The 18,387-nt window shown below is 42.2% G+C and overlaps 1 protein-coding gene across 3 annotated transcripts; it reads left to right on the top strand.

Moving 5' to 3' along the window:
• Positions 1-2,393: 2,393 nt before the first annotated feature.
• HIGD1A (HIG1 hypoxia inducible domain family member 1A) lies at positions 2,394-12,632 on the top strand. 3 transcript variants are annotated; one of them, XM_036738923.1, is made up of 4 exons: positions 2,394-2,496; positions 6,777-6,895; positions 9,501-9,635; positions 11,558-12,632. In XM_036738923.1, exons 2-4 carry the CDS (start codon positions 6,799-6,801, stop codon positions 11,611-11,613), a joined length of 288 nt encoding a protein of 95 aa, XP_036594818.1. In that variant the 5' UTR covers positions 2,394-2,496; positions 6,777-6,798; the 3' UTR covers positions 11,614-12,632. The 3 variants fall into 3 exon arrangements, with proteins under 3 accessions (XP_036594818.1, XP_036594817.1, XP_036594819.1); XM_036738922.1 differs by having other exon boundaries at positions 2,401-2,519; XM_036738924.1 differs by lacking the exon at positions 2,394-2,496 and adding an exon at positions 2,664-2,748.
• Positions 12,633-18,387: the final 5,755 nt, after the last annotated feature.

Genomic DNA, 18,387 nt, shown 5'->3' on the forward strand with positions numbered 1-18,387 from the left:
TGCCCATTCCACCTTTGGTCAGCTCTCATTGTTAGGAAGTTCAATTTTATTTGGAGTCCTTCTAACTTTCTCCCACAACTCTATGGCTGCCCTCTGGGAATAAATCACCCCTTTTCATTATGACAGTGCTTCAAACACCAAGAGACAGGGATTATGGAATTCCCCCCAGGCTTCTACAGTCTAAACATTCCTTAAACCTTAATCCTCTACCCTTAAACCAATCTCTAAATGATGGTCAATTTAGGATGGAAAAAGTATGCTAAGTAAAGCTCTGGTTTATGTATATTTTTCATTCCTTCATAAGGCTGATTTTGAAGTAAGGACCAAAAGTTGAGTCAGTGAAAAGAGCAAAGAAGTCAGGTCTTCCTCAGTATTTTAAGTATTAAAAGGCAGCGAAGTACAGTGGGAACAGACCAAATCCAGAGAAGTCTGACCCTGGCAAAGGCTCTTAATCCTTCTGGGCCTCTGAGGAAACTCATGAGGATATGAGGGGTTAATTAAACTACAGGGTATTCCTAAAGTCTGGACACACAGGCAATTGACGGCAACGTGGAGTTATTGCATCGAGTTCACATGAATCTTGCAAAAGTACATCAATCTTTGCATCACAAATGATGGAAATCATACTGAAGATGTTATTTGTTAATATTCCAATTAAATAAAAATTTCATTCATCTCATTTCTTGAAGATACGCATTTTTACCTATGGGTCCAGACTTTGGGAACACCCTGTAGATCAGAGGTATCAAACAAGGCAGTTTAAAATGTTAATTGGGATATATTTAACAAAATAATTAAAGATACAATAAGACAAAGATGACATTACATTTTAAAACTAAGTCAAACTAGGGTCTGCAGGGATTCTTCTGTACAAACACATTAGTGCTCCTTCCCACTTTTGCATACTACTGGACTAGATGACCCCTGAGGTCCCTTCCAGCTGTAGATCTATCATCTTATAAAGTTTAACAACTTAGAAAATCTAGAGCAGGACGGGACATTAATCTTCCTGAATATTTATTTCAACAGTTTTATGATTTGTTTCAACTTTGTAACTTTCCTTTTTTAGTTTGTTATTTTAAAGGAAGCTTTTAGCATCGAAGCCCTTAAAATATCTGAGAGCCAGAAGAGAGGGAAAGTGCAAACTGCCGACTGTTGCAGCAGGGGACTTGGACTGAAAATACTCAGGGGACAGAAAGGGCATTACAAATGACCCCAAGGAGCAGCTGTGCCCGACTCTGGGCCGCTGCAGGAATGGGGCTGCAAAGGAGCCAAATGTGTGTCTGGAAGGGGGTTAAAAGTCTGGAGTCGGTTCTCTGTGGGCCCCTGGGTCTCCTGGAGGGAGACTTTCTTTGTGGAATGGTAGACAGCTGTAGGGGAGGGAGAGCTTAGTGGGGCTGGAATAATGAGAATTTTTGTTATTGAGTCGTTTCAGTCACATCCGACTCTCCCTGACCCTTTTTGGGGTTTTCTTGGCAAAGATGCTGGAGTGGTTTGCCATTTCTTTCTCCAGCTCATTTTTACAGATGAGGAAACTGAGGCAAACAGGGTGAAGTGACTTGCCTAGGGTCACACGTATAGCGGTTGAGGCCGAATTTGAACCCAGGTCCTTCTGACTCCAGGACGAGCATTCTATCCCCCTAGCCGCCCTAATAATAATAAAAATTAGCAATAACTTTAAGCTTTACCAGTATGCGTCTCACCTCGGCTGACTCTCATAACAAGCCTGGGAAGTGGGTACTATTATCATGCCCACCTTATGATGAGGCGAATGAACCCTCCTCCGTAGGCTTGAGGGATTGGCTCAGGCTCACCCAGCTAGGGTCTGAGGGACGATTTGAACTCAGGGCTTAGTGCGTTCTACCCGCTGGAGCCAGAAGAGCCTCTAGACGCAGCTGTGACCTCTGGGGATCTCTTCTCCCGGCAGGGCCTCAATTTCCCGCCCGGTAAAGCAGGGATGACAAGCTGCAGGTTTTACCTTCGGGGCCGGGCTCCTCCCTCCACCCACGGGGTGAGTACGTGACTGCCCGTGGACATGGTGTCCCCGCCCAAGCGCGGGGAACAGGGCGTGTGACGAATGACGTAGCTGGGACAGTCCGAGGCACCACAGGTGACCTTCACAGCCGGCCTTTCCCCCTAAAAGTGTCTTGTTTCCGGGTTCGGCCCAAGAGGCGCGAGACGGAGATTAGTCGCTTGGGGCGGGCGCTCGGCTCCGTGGCTCGGAGCTCGCGGATAAGGAGGGGGGGAGACGAACCTCCACTGCGCCTGCGCTCGGCCGGCGAGCTTCCCACCCTGCCGGCATCCTCCAGCCCCGCCCCGCCCTTCCCTATTGGCTGCTTCAGCTCCGCAGTCCTGGGGGCGGGGATTCCGGGGGAGGGAGCGCAGACCGGATGCCCCGCCCCCTCATGTTGAGCCTCCTCCAGTACGCGTGGGGTCTGTATGAAGTAGACCGCGAAGGGTGGTGGCAAAGCAGAAGCAGGTGTCTGCCTGTGGAAGGTGTTGTTGCTGCTTCTTGTTTTGTGAGTGGGGGTTTGTAGGCACCGGAGGTGTGCGGGCGGGCTGGGTGGAAGAGAGACCGCCCCCCCCCTCCCCCGGGAAGGAGCCTGAGCCGCGACTGACGGAGCTTAGGGAGACAGAGGGAAGGGGCGCGTGACGGCGCGCTGGGGGTGGGGGGAGGGGAGAGGAGAGCAGGGCCGGGCTGTTGAAGGGCCTGCGGGGCCCGGAGCTGAGGGAGGAGGGCCGCGGGAGGTAGGGCCTGGGTGGGGGGAGGGGGGCGTATGGCTGGGATACAGATGATTACGGGGCTAGCGAGCGCAGAGGCGGAGCCTGGGTGAGGGCGGGGGGGTCGGCGAGCGGCCGTGGTTATCTGGGCGGTCCGGAGGAGGGGGGATTCTGGCTGCTGGGGGATGCCAGGACCTGTGCTGTGGGCCTCTGGCTGGGGGAGGGTCTCTTATTGGCCTGGGCCCAGTAGGCCCTGAGCAAGGGGAGGGCTGAGGTTTTTTTGGCGGGGGGGGGAAGGGGGAACCGTGGGAGACTCGCCGAGGATGGCAGGAAACTGAGAGGGCCCCGACAAGCAGGTCGGAAAGTTGGACCAAGGTCACAGGACCTAAGGAAAGGGAGGCAAGGTCATGGATAGGCCTGAGGGACCAGTGCGAATGGAAAAATCTCCCCCCTTCTTTTTCTTTGGCATGTGTCTCTACTCTCCTCCTTTATTTCGTCCATCTCTTCCTCTTGTATAGACAGGCACCCAGACCTCCGCTTCTGCTCCATCCGTGACTGAATACAAATCCTCCCCCTCGTGGTTTCCTCTGAAATGTGAGGGACCAGCATGGTTCAGCAGTGTTTCTTTAGTTCTCGGGTCTCATTCAGTTGCTGTTGGTTTCTAGGAGTCTTTTAATTCTGATGATGCCCTTTGGGCAGCTCCCAACTCCGGCCATGATGGTGGCATCTTAGAGCTGGCGAAGATAATCCGTCACTTAAACAGCAGGCATTTACTAAATGCTCGCTACTGGCTTGCTACATTGTGACCCTAAACAGAATGTTTGGAAGATTAGTAGATAGGGGACAGTGTTACTTAAAAGATGTGAGCTGAGAACTATTGCAGCCTAGACGTTGGAGGGATGGGCCTGCCATCTTCTGTTCCTTTAATGGCTGGCCTACTGTTGTAGTTGGGGCCTGTTAAAGATTGCTTCTAGACCCAGCCATTCCAAAACCTTTTTCTTTGGTTCTAAGTGTCTACCCCACTTCCTTCCTTCAGTTCAGGAATAGGTGATCCAAGTGGTTATTTTTTCCCCAATGGATGGATTAGAAGACAAAAATAAAAGATCTTATTTAGTCGTGTTGGACTCTTTCTGTGGCCCTATTTGGAGTTTTCTTGGCAGAAACACTGGAGTGGTTTGCCATTTCTTTCTCCAGCTCGTTTTACAGGTGAAGAACTGATGCAAACAGGGTCAAGTGACGTGCCCAGTGGGTGGAGGAGAGGTCCAACTTGAACTCAGGTCCTCCTGACTCCAGAGTTGTTGCCACCTAGCTGCCCTGGGAATATTTACATCTAGGCAAGAAAAACTGGCCTCCATTTTCTATCCCTGATATCCTTTTTTGGTTCATGGGTGTGTGAGGTAGGGAAGGGGTAGTACTATCACTCACTTTATTATGTATGTTCTCACGGGTGAAAATTTAAAGTAAAGTTGCATGTTTTGAAATTTTTTTTGTACCTACATCGGGAAATCAATTATTTTGCCTTGTGGTTTTAAAGAATACTGAACTATAGAAGTTTGGAAACTTGAATTCTGGTTCCTGCTCTGCTAATTAACATCGGGCAAATAAATTTATCTTTGGGTCACAGTTTCCTCATTTCTAAAATGAGAGGTTTGATGTAGGAATGTAGGATTTAGAGCAGGAAGGGAACCTTAGAGATCATCTAGTCCATAGGAAGCCCACCTGCACAGTTGGAACAGATTAAAGTAATTGGAAAATATTTAACAAACAAAAATATAATAGAACAATAGAAATGTTCATATGTGGTTTTCTGTCAAATATGTGGCCACAGGGATCCATATGTAATTCTGTTTGAGTTTAACAGCACTGATCTAGTCCAACAACCCCTTGCAGATAAGAAAATTGAAACCTAGAGAAGTACATGTTGAGGTTCACAAAGATGGTTCTTTATGCCCCACGCATTCACCATAGTTAATTCCAAAAGTTCTCTCCTGGGCTCTTTCTCATCAGTATCCAAGAGTTTAGTTATCATTTCATACAGATAATTCTCTGTATTGAGTATACATCTATATGGGGGGGGAGGGAGTGTGAGAGTGTCCTGGCTTCTCCTCTGAGAGGCATCCTCCTCCTAGGCATCTCAAACTCAGCATGTCTAAAACAGAACTTAATCATCTTTTCTCAAACCCACTCATTTTCGTAATTGTTGAAAGCACTGCTGTCTAGTCAAAATCTTGATATCCTCACCTCACTCTTATGCCTTGTATCCAGTCAGTTGACTCAATTTCAACGTTTCTATCTTCACATCTTTCATTATTCTTTTCCTTCTACTTACACAGCCACCACCTTGGCTCAGGTTCCTTCACCTGGTAAACACAAGGTAGAATAAGAATAAGTTGACAAAGTGAGTAATGCTCATATGTATTGTGTAACTTCAGGCAAGTTACAACTTCTCAGGCCTTAGCTTCCTTTTTTGGGAAGCCAGGGATTTAAAGGTAGATGGCATATATGGTCTTAGCTAACTCTAGGCTTTTGTGAATCTGAGGGCAGAAGGAGCGGTGAGTAATGGTAGGATCATATTGTGGAGGACCTTGAATTCCAAGCTGAGGAAGTTGAATTATATCCTTGGGGAAAGAGCATCCATTGGCAAATATAAAAGCACTATTTTTAGGATATTTGTGTTAGTCTTCCTGTATGCTGTGCTTTCTCCAGGAATTAGCCACTTCTTGTTCTTGTCCTATATGTTCTCTTGTTCTGTGCATTTGAATAGCAAGCAGCTCCAGGACCCAGACATTTTCTTTCTTGTCTGGGGATGGAATTCGGTGCAAAGGCTATTTATATTTAGCACCTGGGTGTTGAGTGAACTAGTTCTTATCCTTGCACAGTTCAGCATCCTGAGTAGCATTTCACCTCGTTGGCTTTGTTCCTCTCTGCCCTGAAAGGTAGGATGAGGCTAAATGACTAGGAGACTTAGGGCATGGGGATCTGCAAGAGCAGGTTGAGAAAGGTGAAGTCATGAGTTCTAGCAGACCATGGAAGAGAGAGGAAGAAGGCTAGAAAGGAGTTGAGAAATGGTACAGAGGGTGGGGGCATCTAAGAAAAGGGAGAAATGAGGCAGGGTGGTACCAGGTAGAGGAATTGAGCAGAAAGAGGGTAGCAACTGAATGGAGTAAAGTGGTACGGATAAGTGTTGAAAAGATTTTGGGGGTGATTGGGTTGAAGTGGAGGTTAAGTTCAGGTTGTCATCATTTTTTCAAAGGCCCTCAAACTTGAGGAAAAGATAGAATGCTCCTGGTAGGATTTCACTTCATTCAAAAGATTTTTAACTTTTTTTCAGACTGGGCCACGCACAGAAATGTGTGTGCAGGCTTCAGTCATTTTTTCCAATTAGTAATCTGCTACACTAGCACCAAGTCTGGAGGCACTCAGTTATACAATAGTGGCATCCAACAGATGGTCAGGTCCTACTGGCCTACCAGTCTGTGGATGTGAGCTAATTAAGTCTTAAAATTAACTAAAAATTTCAGGTAGGGCACGTTTGACTTGTGTTTGGCGTGCTGAAAACCCACTTTTTTTTTTAACGTTAACTCTCTGCCCCTTCAGTTTTAGTATATTTTGCTAATCTTTATTTGGAAACAAACCTTTCTTTGAGTAGATAATTCTCTGAAAGGCTTTTTTTTCCTTAGCAGCTGTTTAATTTTGATTCTTTGAAGGAAGCAAATTTCTAATACTCCTAACAAGCACTGTTTCTGCAGCATGTTGAATGTTTGAATGATAGGTGTAGTTTAGTTTCCAAGTCTTTGGTTCAAGGACAGTGAACTTTGTCATTGGCCTTTTTTTAATATATAAGAAAAAAAGTTTGAATATTTTTAATGAGGTACTGAAAACTGAACTTTAAGTATTAGGAATTTTAGCCTGACATTTAGACAAATGTGGTTCAAGAAGAGTTTAGAAAAAATTAATGAAAGATCAAAATTAGGGACACTTTGGAATATACCCTTAACCTTTTGTATCTTAAGGTACTTTTTGAAATGTAAAGTCTCTTTCAAAATCTCTTTTAGGAAGGCTTTTCAACCAGCTACAATGTCAACAGACAATGATGTTTCCCTCTCCACTTATGATGAGACTTCGGGATCAAAACTTGCTCGAAAAGCTAAAGAGGCACCATTTGTCCCAATTGGTAAGCCTGCCTGTGACAAAACAATTTCTCAGTAAAATGGTATCCATTGAAACATCAGTTCTGTTCATGCAATTCCTAGATACATATCTTTTTAGGTATCATTTGGCTGTTTGAAATGCAATGAGAATAATAAGTAGTTGTACAGATTTCATGACTAGAATTCTTAGGTGCCAGAATTTTGTTACGTTCCCTTTTACTCCAGTAACATCAGGAAAGCAGGATGATATAGTGGAAAGACTGCAGACAGGGTTTGCATCAGGAGAGAAGCCTTGGATTTTAGTCCCAGCTTTGCTGCATGACTTTGGGTGGGTCGCTGGGCTTAACTGGGTGCCACTTTTCTCATCTATTATGTCTCTAAAAGTTCCTTTTAGTTTTTTTTTTCTGAAATCCAGGAACTTGGAAATCTTTTCCAACACAAGAGATAGCATTACAAAATGCAAATGGATAATTTTGATTATGTTAAATTGAAATGTTTTTGTATAAAAAAAGCCAATGCAACAAAGATTAGGAGGGAAGCAGAAAATTGGGAGAAAATCTTTACAACCAGTGTCTCTGTTAAAGGCCTCATCTCTAAAATATACAGGGAACTGATTAAAAATTATAGGAAATCTCTTTAAGGAGATTTTGCTAAGGCATTTGTTTATAAGATGTAACCTAGATAATGTACAAAACATCAGTTTTGATCATTGTTTATTCACCAATTCAGTTTAGGGAGCCTAACACACATATTCCCTTTTAAGATTCTTTCTGTTCTGAAAATTACCCAAAGTATATTTAAGACTTTAATTATGATTTTACATTTCTATTCCTTAATCTTTAAAATGATTTTATTGGCCAGATGTGGTAACATAGGCCTGTAATCCCTCCTGCTTGTAGAGGCTGAGCTGGTGGCTCTTTTTGAGTTTGGTAGTTCTGAGTTGAAATAGAGCTAAAGGTAATCAGGTGTCTGCATTAAGTTTGACACTGATATGATGAGCCCCTGAGATGGGCTGTGGGGTGGGTACTAGGATTTTTGGTCCAGGTTGGAAAACAGCAGGCCAAAGCTTTTATGCTGACCAGCAGGGAGATCAGGCCTGGGGGTGGCTGTCGTGCTTCCAGCCTGGGCAAGATAGGGAGACCCAATCTCACAAAAGATAGATGGTGGTGATAATCCATGGACTGGTAGTGGATTGCAATTGGTAGCAATGTGAGGGAGAGGGAAGAGTCAGGTGTTACTTAAAGGTTGTAAATCTGGGTTGATGGAAAAATAGTGCCATCAAGGGGAATAAGTTGGAGTTGGGATAAGTTTGGTGGGGAAAATGAGTTATTTCAGCCATGTTTGGTTTGAGATGTCTAGCATGTATTTGGTGATCTGAACCTGGAGTTGTGGAGAAAGTTTAGGATTGGCTCTGGATCTGGGATTCCTTTGCACACAGGCAGCATGGTTTGGTGGGAAAGATGACTGGCTCTAGATTCAGAGATCCTGAGTTCAGATTTCTCCATTGATTACTACCTGTGTGACTTCAAGGAATTTACTTAACCTCGCTAGGCCTCAGGTCTTCATCTATACAATGGAGGGAGTTTGACTAGATGACCCCTGAGGTCTCTGCCAGCTTATAACTATGTGAAGATGATAACTTAATGAAGGTAATTCAGAGGTGCTGATGAGGTCAGATAGGGAGGAAGTATAAAGAAAGGGGACGAGCCAGAACAGAGCTTTGGGAAATGCTCACGCTTACTGAGTGGAAAACAAGTTGTTGCTTCAGAAAAGATGGCTGAGAAGGAATGATTGGATTCATAGGAGGAAAACCAAGAGAGAACTGTGTCATGGAAGCCAATGAAGGATCACAGTGTCATAGATTTGGGGCTGGAAGCAGCCTTACAGGCCTACTAGACCATCCCTTCAAAATGAGGGAGCCCTGAGGCCCAGAAAGGTGAGTGACTTGTCCAGGGTCACACAGTCAGTGAGTGGCCAAACCAGGACTCAACCCTAGCCCCTTCAGCTCCAGATTGTGCATCACCTCCTCTTGCAGCAGATCTTGGCTGGGGCGGGGGTGGGCAGTGGACTGTTCTAAAAGTTACAGAAAGAGATCAGGTAGAGTGAGGACTGAGGAAAGGCCCTTGGCCTTGGCAGGTCAGAACTTGTGGGTAACTAGAAGGGGACATGTTTAGTTAGTTAGTGCTTGAGTCTGAAATTTGACTTGTGAGAATTGATGAGATGGAGGCTGTCAATGTAGGTGACTTTATAGAATTTGGCTAAGAGAGAAGATAAAGGGTAATAGGTTGAGGGGATAGCAGGGACAATAAAAGCTTTTTTAAGGAGCAGAGGGACTTGACTGTGTCTGTAAGTGGCACCGCATATTATAGTTATGTTAGTTGATTCATCCAGCTAGCACCTGTTGTATGCAGTGCAGAGCACCATTACCATGATAGGCAAAATACAAAATTTAGGCAAATCCTTCCCTCATGGAACTCATGGTCTAGTAGCATTATAAGACACAAACATAGATAGCCCTAATCCATTGGGTGAAATACAGAAGAGAGTTGTTTGTTTAGAGATCTGACACTCTTTTTTTTTCTTTATGCATTTGGCTTGCATATTACCTGTTGACTCTTTGCCTTTCAGGAATAGCAGGCTTTGCAGCTATTGTTGCGTATGGATTATACAAACTGAAGAGCAGAGGGGATACTAAAATGTCTGTCCACCTGATTCACATGCGTGTGGGAGCCCAAGGTTTTGTAGTAGGAGCAATGACTGTTGGTAGGTCCTCCATAGCAAACATTTCATTCTCCATTCATTATTAATGCATATCTTAAAAAAAAAAACAGAATGAGGTAAATAATATTTAGAAAGATTCCTGCAGTTATTTGTTAGTATCTTTTGCATCCAAAAACTAATTGACTTTTAATCAATTGATCATTTAACACAAGTCCCCAAATTTATTTGGCCTACCACCCCCTTTAAAAAAAAAATTACTTGGCACCTCCTGGAAATCTTACAAACTAGGAAAGAAAAAGAAGTCTCAGATTAAGTGTACAGTTGCACCCAGAGGCTACTGCCGCCCCCTTGGGTATCACCCACTTTGGGAACTACTGTTAAATTTTAACACAATACAGTAATTTTTGGTTTACATTCATGATTGTTACTATGTATAGAGTTTTGGATGTCAGTTAACCATGTTTGAGCTTCAGTTTTCTCGTTTATAAAATGAAGGGGATTAACTATGATATTCCAGCTCTAAATCTCATGCTCTTAATAGTCTTTGAGGAGTCTCCAGTCTTGGGTTTACAAAGTAATCTTTAAGCCACTTTAAAATGGTAAAGGAATATTTTTCCTCATTGTGGTATCTGTATAGTAATGACATCTTCGAGTTAATGAAAATTACATTGTTAAATTACTGCCCTTTATTCTTTTTAGTCTCACTGCTACTGCCCTAGTGTAGGCTTTTATTACGTCATGCCTGAATTGCTGAATTAAGTACTTGGTCTCCTAACAGATTTCACTGCTATACTAGGAGCAGTGAGGCATTAAACAGGAAGGAGAGGGGAAAAAACAGTCCTTTCCCTTAGTGATATTATACTGAGCAAGAGGCTGAGCAAACATCTATAAGTACTTCTGATGAACCTCCTTTTGGCATAGAAGTGACCTTGGCTTCTCAAAGGCTGTGCCCATGAAACAAAAGCTTTGATTAACCTGGAAAAGCTTTATGTACCAGCTCAGCCATAGAGTGGGGTCTTTTTTCTGAGGACCAGCCTCTCTAAGTTTGGTGAAGATAATAAACATAGGATTGGTTATCAGATGATGAGATTTTTTTGGCTGCAGCAGCTGAAGAAAATAGTGTTGAGGTGGAGAAGGCCTGCAAGCTCCATTGACAGGGATCATCCATGTGGGTGAAATTCCATATATTTAATGTATTGGAAATGCTTTGCCAGCAATGATAGTATTTGTGGGATGGGATAAATATCGTTAGCATTTTATATGAGTGTATGGTAGGAGGGAGGGATTAAGAATTAGATGAGAGAGGCATCTTTTGTCACTTGATAAATAGATGGATATGCTTCTTTACAAAAAGTCCTGTACTTGGAGTCAGGATACCTGGATTGTTTGATTCCTGTCTCTGATACATATTATGCAGCCTAGGATCAGTCACTTCTCTGGTCTCAGTTTCCTCATTTTAAATCTCTTGTAGAGGTGAAGATTTATGATTTGTCTATGCTGCTTTGAGAGTCAACAAATGATTTTATCCTTATGATCTAGATGTAACCTCATGGACTAGTTAGGGAATTATGAAAAGCATTTAATTTATAATCCTTAAGATAATAGAGGAAGATGAAAGCGGTGCTCAGTGTCTTGATTCCTTGTGTAAACTTTTCTTAGTGGTGTTGCCTGTCATGGCCAATTTTAAAAGTGTCTTGGTTTATTTCATATAGAAAACCACACTGAAAAGGGAAAAGGGGGTGGGGGGGAGTGGAGTGACAGAAGGAAGGGCTGACTGGGGAACGGGGCAATCAGAATATAGGCCATCTTAGAGTGAGGGGGAGGGTAGAAGTGGGGAGAAAATTTGTAATTCAAACTCCTGTGAAAATCAATGCTGAAAACTAAAAATATTAAATAAATAAAGAAAAAAAAAACAGGAAAAGAAAACCACACTGAAAAGCTGACTGCTCTGTCTTTTTCTTTAGGTATGTTGTACTCCATGTATCGGGAATACTGGGCAAAACCAAAACCCAAGCCTTAGGAGGAAAGATGCTGTCTTCATGCTGATGTTTTAGAGCTAGATACCTCACATTGAGGTTATTTGTTTATGTTTAAAAATAAATCATTTAGGGATATGTGGTTCTAAAAAGCAGCATATGTCAAGACACAACCAATCATGAAATTTTGAAGATTGGATTTTTTTCATGGAAGTTTACTTTCCCAGGTGATTCAAAGTATACTGATTGGTACCCAAGAGTTAATTAGGGGAGCTAAGTTAGTACAAAAGGAACTGGTCATTGAAGCTTACTCGGGTGATAAATTATATTCATATTCCTCAAATCTCAACAATTAACGACTAAAAAATTAGAGGGCCAAGACTCATAGCTCCTGTTACTTTAAGATGGGGCATAATTTGGGATATAATATGGGAAGCTGCTGTAACACAATTCAGGAAGCACTTAACTTCCTCATTGTGTAGAATGGTGGAAACATCAGTGTCAAGGGCTGCCTGGCTTTGACTAGGGCCAAAAGAACATCTGTAAGGAAAACTCAAAAGAAAATATTGTAGCAAGAGTTTTATTCCCTATCTTCACCATAGACAACTTGTTTGTATTTTAAGATGAGCCTTGAACAGTTGTTAACCAGGCTACTTAACACAGTAGTATTTATTATAAAGTTAGTAAAAGATTAGAATAACAGAACCGTTATCACTTAATTATATTTTTGCTGCTACCATATTGAAATTGTTTTTTAAATGCCACCTGTTTTATATGTATTTGAAGTGCTTGTTAAGCAGTAAAGATAGAGAACTTTTAAAATGTGTGCAGTATTGTGTTTTCTCTAGAGTCATGTCCAGCTGAAAAAGATACTACTATCCTTTAGATTTGATGGTTTATTACACGGGCAGACTAATGTAAGCATTCTCCTTACACAAATGTTGACATATTTAAGTAATGCTTTGTTACACTTGTGGAATTCTAATGTTTAAGATAAACTTACATTCCATGGTAATAACATGGTACGGTAATAACATTTATTAAATAAAATGAATACATCACATGTCTTGTACTTTATTTCAAGTTGATAGAATGGAACCACCTTGCCCCAAATAGTGTACAAACAATGTATGTTCCCAGAAAGGAAATAGTGTATTTTTTTTCTGCTGTAAGGCTAGGATTAATGTTCAGCTTAAAATAGTAAAAAATCAGAAGACTCTGATTTTGTGGCTGTGCAGTGTTCGAAATTTGTGTTAGTTGAACAGACATTTATGAGGTGCCAACCATGTGCAAGGCACATAGATGAATCAAATGGTCCTTGCCCTCAAGGACAGTCTTATTGGGATGATCATGATAGGCTACAAAAATAGCTTATGGAAATTAAAATAGTACAGAAACATGCTTATGTTTCAACGTTTGCTGAAGATGAGGTAGTAAAGTTCTATAAGAGATCCTCTCAGTTCGATTCTGATTTCAGTGACTTCAAATCAAAAGGTGAAGATGGTAAAAAAGCATGGCTCAGAAATCGCACACCTTGAGAACTGAGAAAGTGCTAGAGAGGGCACGCACCAAATAAAAAAGAAATAGAGTGTTTGTTAGTAATGTGAGTGAGTCGGATGTCTAGGGGTAGACCATGTGATAGGGCAGAGACCAGAGTCAATACATGCAACGAGAAAAATATGGCGTGTGACTGGAACAACTTGAACTATTGAAACAAGTAATGAGCAAAAAAAAAAAGTGGGAAATGGGCAACAACTGATATTGAGACCGGGTAGGTCATTACAGTTTTATGCAGAAATTAAATGATGGAAGATATGACAGCTAGGTGGCCTCAGACAGTAGGTGTGTGACCCTCAGCAAGTCACCCTGTTCATCCCAGTTTGTAAAATGAGCTGGAGAAGGAAATGGCAAACTACTCCAATGTCTTTGCTGAGAAAACTCCCCAAGTCAGACATGACTGAAAACTGAATAACAGCTGGAAGGGACCTCAGGGTCCATCTAGTTTAGGGCTGTCCAAAATGCAGCCTGCCTACAAGCATAAAAATTTAGTAAAGGAAGCTGAGCTACTGCAGAGCTCTGACTAAAAGAGTAAATCAAAATATATTGTCTATTGTTTCAATAAACACCTAAGGTTGGACAGCCCTGGTCTAGTTCAACCCTCTCATTTTATAGATAAGGAACTGAGGTAAGTAGAAGTGAAAGGTCTTGCCCAACATCACAGCTATTAAATGTCAAGGGGATTTGAGCCCAGGTTGCCTGGCAAAGGTTCAGCATGAGTATCTCCATTTGTCATAAGAGCCAGAGAGCTCAGAAAGCACCTTTGGACTCTTCAAGCAGAAGGATGGATGATTATAAGCCACTCTCATGTCATAAAATGGGGGATAGAAACAATTTAAAGAAAACTTGGCAAGGGATCCAACCAAGCAAAGTTGTCCCAAAGATACGTGAAGGAAAAAATGGTTAATAGCTCTAAAATTTACTAAAACATCAAGGATGGTGGGACAACCACCCTTGGATCTCAACAGTCCCAGATGTGGTTGAGGGGAGATAAAAATGGCACTACAGATATGGAGAAAGCATCCAATTGGACTGAGTATACAGAGGAAGCAAGAAGTCAATAAACATTTGTCTTGTGTTGGGTGAGGCAGGTAGATGGCGCAGTGGCTAGAATGGTGGGCCAAAGTCAGGAAGATCTGTGCTCAAATCTGCCTCAGCTGTGTGACCTTGGTAAGTCACTTAACCTCTGCCTCAATACACTGGAGAAGGAAGTGGCAAACTACTCCCATTATGCTTGCCAAGAACCCTTGGACAGTATTGGTGTGCTATGGTCCACTAACTCATGAGGAGCTGGACATGACTGAACAAATATGTCAGGCATTGTGGAAAACCCTGGGGGATCCCAAGAAAAGGGAGCAATAGTCCTTGCCTTCAAGGAGCTCATAATCTAATAGCCAACATACAAATGACTTTAGTAAGAACAAGAGGGCACGATAATTAACAATGCACAGCCACAAAATCTACAAGGTGGGATTTTAGCTAGTACTTGAAACCAGGAGGTGGATATGAGGGGTGCATTCCAGGCATAGGAGATAGCCTTTTAAAATGCTGGACTTGAAAGATGGGATGTCTTGTTCAAGAAACAGCAAGGAGGCCACTGTCACTACATCAAAGAGTAGGTGAGGTGAGTTGTTTGTCTTTAGTTCTTGGAGTGATGACATGTTAAGTGAATTGGATTTAAGTGATGTAGGGCTGTGCAAAGTCACCAGCCTCACTTTGTCCTCCAGAGCCATCTGGTCCAGTGGCAAGATAAAGATCAGGACAACTGGAGATGGCTCTGGATGCAGTGGGAGACGATCTTTTTTTAAGCTAAGGTCTTTAACAGGTCTCAGTTTGAGGCAACTCCCTTTCAGTGATTAAGGCTAGGTAAGAAATGAGGTGGAGAATGGGCTCTTTACCTAGACCAAAAAGAAAAAAATCAATCTGAGAGGGAAAGATACTCAGGATTTCTGACCAAAACAGAAACAATTGCTATTTACATTCACTGAGCCAATCTAGGCCCAAACAATAACTACTAAGTGGGGCTTGGCCTAGGACCTACTGTTGACCAATCAATGAAAGCCGGAGTGATTTGAGTTCAAGGCATAGTCCTTAAGAAAAAAAAAAGGTGGGGGTGTGTAAGGTTTAAGACTGGAAAGGGGTGGGAGGTGTACTAGGCTATAGAGGGTTTCAAATGCCAAATAGAGGGGTTTTTAAATTTAATTCTGGATGTGATAAGGAGCCACTGGAGTTTATCCAATAGGAGTTGACATGGTTAGACCTGTAAGTTAGGAGAATCACTTTGGTGGTTGAATAGAGGATGGATGCGCTGGAGTGGGGAGAGACTTGTGGCAAGCAGGCTAAGCAGCAAGGTACTAAGCATGAGGTGATGAGGGTCTGCACCAGGGTGGTGGCAATATCAGAGGAGAGAAGAAGGTGTATTTTGAGATGTTGCAAAGGTAAAATTAATAAATGTTTGGCAACAGATTGCATATACTGAGGGGTGGGGGCGAAATAGGAGTTCCCTGGGTTGGGAATCTGGGTGATTGAGAGGATGGTGGTGCTCTTGATGGTATAAGGAATTTTGGAACAATGGAGGATTTGGAGGGAAAGAGTTCAGTTTTGGAGATGTTGAGTTTAAAATGTTTACTGGACATACAGTTGGAGATATCTAATGAGTAGTTGGTGTTAGAAGAGAGCTGAGGTCAACAGAAAAGCTTGGGCTGGATAAGTAGATTTGAGAGTCATTAGCATAGAGATGACAGTTGAATCCATGGGAGCTGATGAGATCAGCAAGTGAAATAATGAGGTAGAAGATTAGAGGGCCCAGGACCAAGCCCTGTGGTGCAAATTCTGCATATGGAGTGATCCTGGGCTGAGGGTTGGCAGGGCACAATCAGCAACATAATAAGGGGCCAAGGGACTTGAGAAGGGTACAGTTCAGAGTTAAACCAGTTCACCAATGGGTCAACAAAGGAAAAAGAGGAGAGTGGTTAGTGCAGGGGGGATGGCATGGGAGAGAACTGAGGAGGTCGAGGGAGTGGAGGTCATGGTGAGTTTGAAGAGCTGGGTTTGATGTTGAAAGGTAGAGGAAGAGGAAGGAAGCCAATAAATAGATTGTGATCAGATAAAGAAATTTCAGAGTTCATGAACATGGAGGTGGTGCATTTGTGTGAGTGATGACAAGATCAGGAGTATGACCATTTTGAGGTGTGACTAAGGTGGGGGTGTAGTATGTCCTGGGAAATGAATAGGTTGATGAATTGGAAGGGTAAGGAGTTTGAGGGAGAGTCAATATATGTTGAAGTCCACTAGCATGAGGGCAGTACTTGGAGAGGAAAGATTGTGAACCATGTATCTAACTCACTGAGGAAGAAAGGGCAATGTTAGAAAGCTCTCTAGACAACAGCTACCAGTATTTTGATTGGTTGGTCGATGTGGATTGTATGGACCTCAAAGGAGGAGACATTTACCCAGTGATAAAGGTAGGGGGAGAACTTGGAAGTTGCAGTGGGGAGCAAGGAGTATTCCAACTCCCCCACCTTGACCCACAGTGAATTGAAGGGAATGAGTGAAAGTCCAACCAGTGCTGCAAAGGGTGGCCACAGAGGCTGTGTCATGAGGAGGGAAACAGGTCAGGGACAGCCAGAAGATGGAAGCAGTGGAAAAGAAAAAGACATTCCAAGGATACTGTGGAAAGGGTGGTTAGCATTTGGTTGGGGGGGCAGGAGGAGGGGCAGTGAATGTGTATTGAGAGGAATGGGAATAAGGAATCAGATAGTGGGGGATGGGTTTGGATGATGATCTGTAGGGGTTCAGAATCACTGGGATATGGAAGGTATGACTTGTTAATCCTTAAGTGAAAACTTTAGAGAGATTTTCAAAGCCAATCAGATCTCTTTAATACTAAAAAATGGTGACCGAAAAAACTACTGACCAAACTCCTTCTATTTTCCCACATATACAAAATCTTTATTTTTGAGTTAGTTATACATGAATCAAGTGCATCCTTGATGGAAGTATTAGGTAACAAGCAGGCTTTTGCAAGCAGTATTTAGGAGTAGATCATATCTTTACCATTTTGCAATTTATAGAAAGGTGTAAGATCCTAATATATATGTGTATACATAATTATTTTTTGTTTTTAAAATTTATTTGTTTATTTTTAGTTTACAGCATTCACTTCCACAAACTTTTGAGTTTTAATATTGGATTATTTTTAAAAAGCATTTGATTTTTATCCTGCCTACCCATGAACACAACATTTCTCCAATTATTTTAAATCTGATTTTATTTGTATAAAAAGTTTTTTTTAATAATTTTGTTTATGTAGTTACTGGGTTTATTTTGGCAGGGATACTCCTAGGTATTTTATGCTGTCTAGAGTTATTTTATTTCATTTTATTTTTTAAATTATTTTATTTTTTTTTTGGAGGGGGGAAGGCAGGGCAATTGGGGTTAAGTGACTTGCCCAAGGTCACACAGCTAGTAAGTGTGTCAAGAGTCTGAGGCTGGATTTGAACTCAGGTCCTGCTAACTCCAGGGCTGGTGCTCTACTCACTGTGCCACATAGCTGCCTCTAGAGTTATTTTAAATGGGGTATCTTTCACTATCTCTTCTTGTGGAGTTTTGTTTGTGATATATAAGAATGCTGATGATTTATGTGGATTTATTTTATATCCTGCTACTTTTAGTAGAACGTATTTTCTTCAAACCTTTTCCAACAAGGTATCTCCTATCCATATACCAAAATTATTCAAGATTCCTTGAAAGATAAAAATATCAGATGGACCATAAAACAGGGAGATACATTCTTACTGAGGGTATTCACTACTGTGATGAAAGAGATTCAGGGCAGAATCCAAGTTGAAGAGAGCTTCCCTGGATGGTGAGGTCCTCCAGATGCTCCTATTTATGCTAAATGTTATGCTGGTTGCATCAAACCCCAGAACACTGCGTAGTTTCCTAGAAGAGAGCTGTAACCACTGAAAAGATCTTGGCCTGGGAAATCTACCCAGGAAATACCAAGTGGACAAAAAATGTTAGCCAGATTATGACATGCTTTTAATGAACAGACTATATAGAACTTGTCCAATATGTTCCTCTTCGACAGACAGACCAGATGGGCTACAAGTGGGACCTGGAGTTGAGTAAGAGGTGGAGAGTGGGCCCGATTGCCTTCAGGAAATTTCAAAGCTCTTTTAGTGATCCCCTGCTTTCCACGAAAACAAAGGCTCATCTTTTTAATGCCAGTATTCTACTAGTTTTGCTAAAGGGCTGTG

This window comes from Trichosurus vulpecula, chromosome 9, assembly GCF_011100635.1.
Source record: "Trichosurus vulpecula isolate mTriVul1 chromosome 9, mTriVul1.pri, whole genome shotgun sequence".
NCBI lineage: Eukaryota > Metazoa > Chordata > Mammalia > Diprotodontia > Phalangeridae > Trichosurus > Trichosurus vulpecula.

What these genes read in the sequence shown, in the direction of transcription:
- HIGD1A (XM_036738923.1), top strand. Translation starts at nt 6,799, where the DNA reads ATGTCAACAGACAATGATGTTTCCCTCTCCACTTATGATGAGACTTCG. An exon ending in GGCACCATTTGTCCCAATTG is followed by an intron (nt 6,896 to 9,500) that starts GTAAGCCTGCCT and finishes TTTGCCTTTCAG; the next exon opens with GAATAGCAGGCTTTGCAGCT. An exon ending in AGTAGGAGCAATGACTGTTG is followed by an intron (nt 9,636 to 11,557) that starts GTAGGTCCTCCA and finishes CTTTTTCTTTAG; the next exon opens with GTATGTTGTACTCCATGTAT.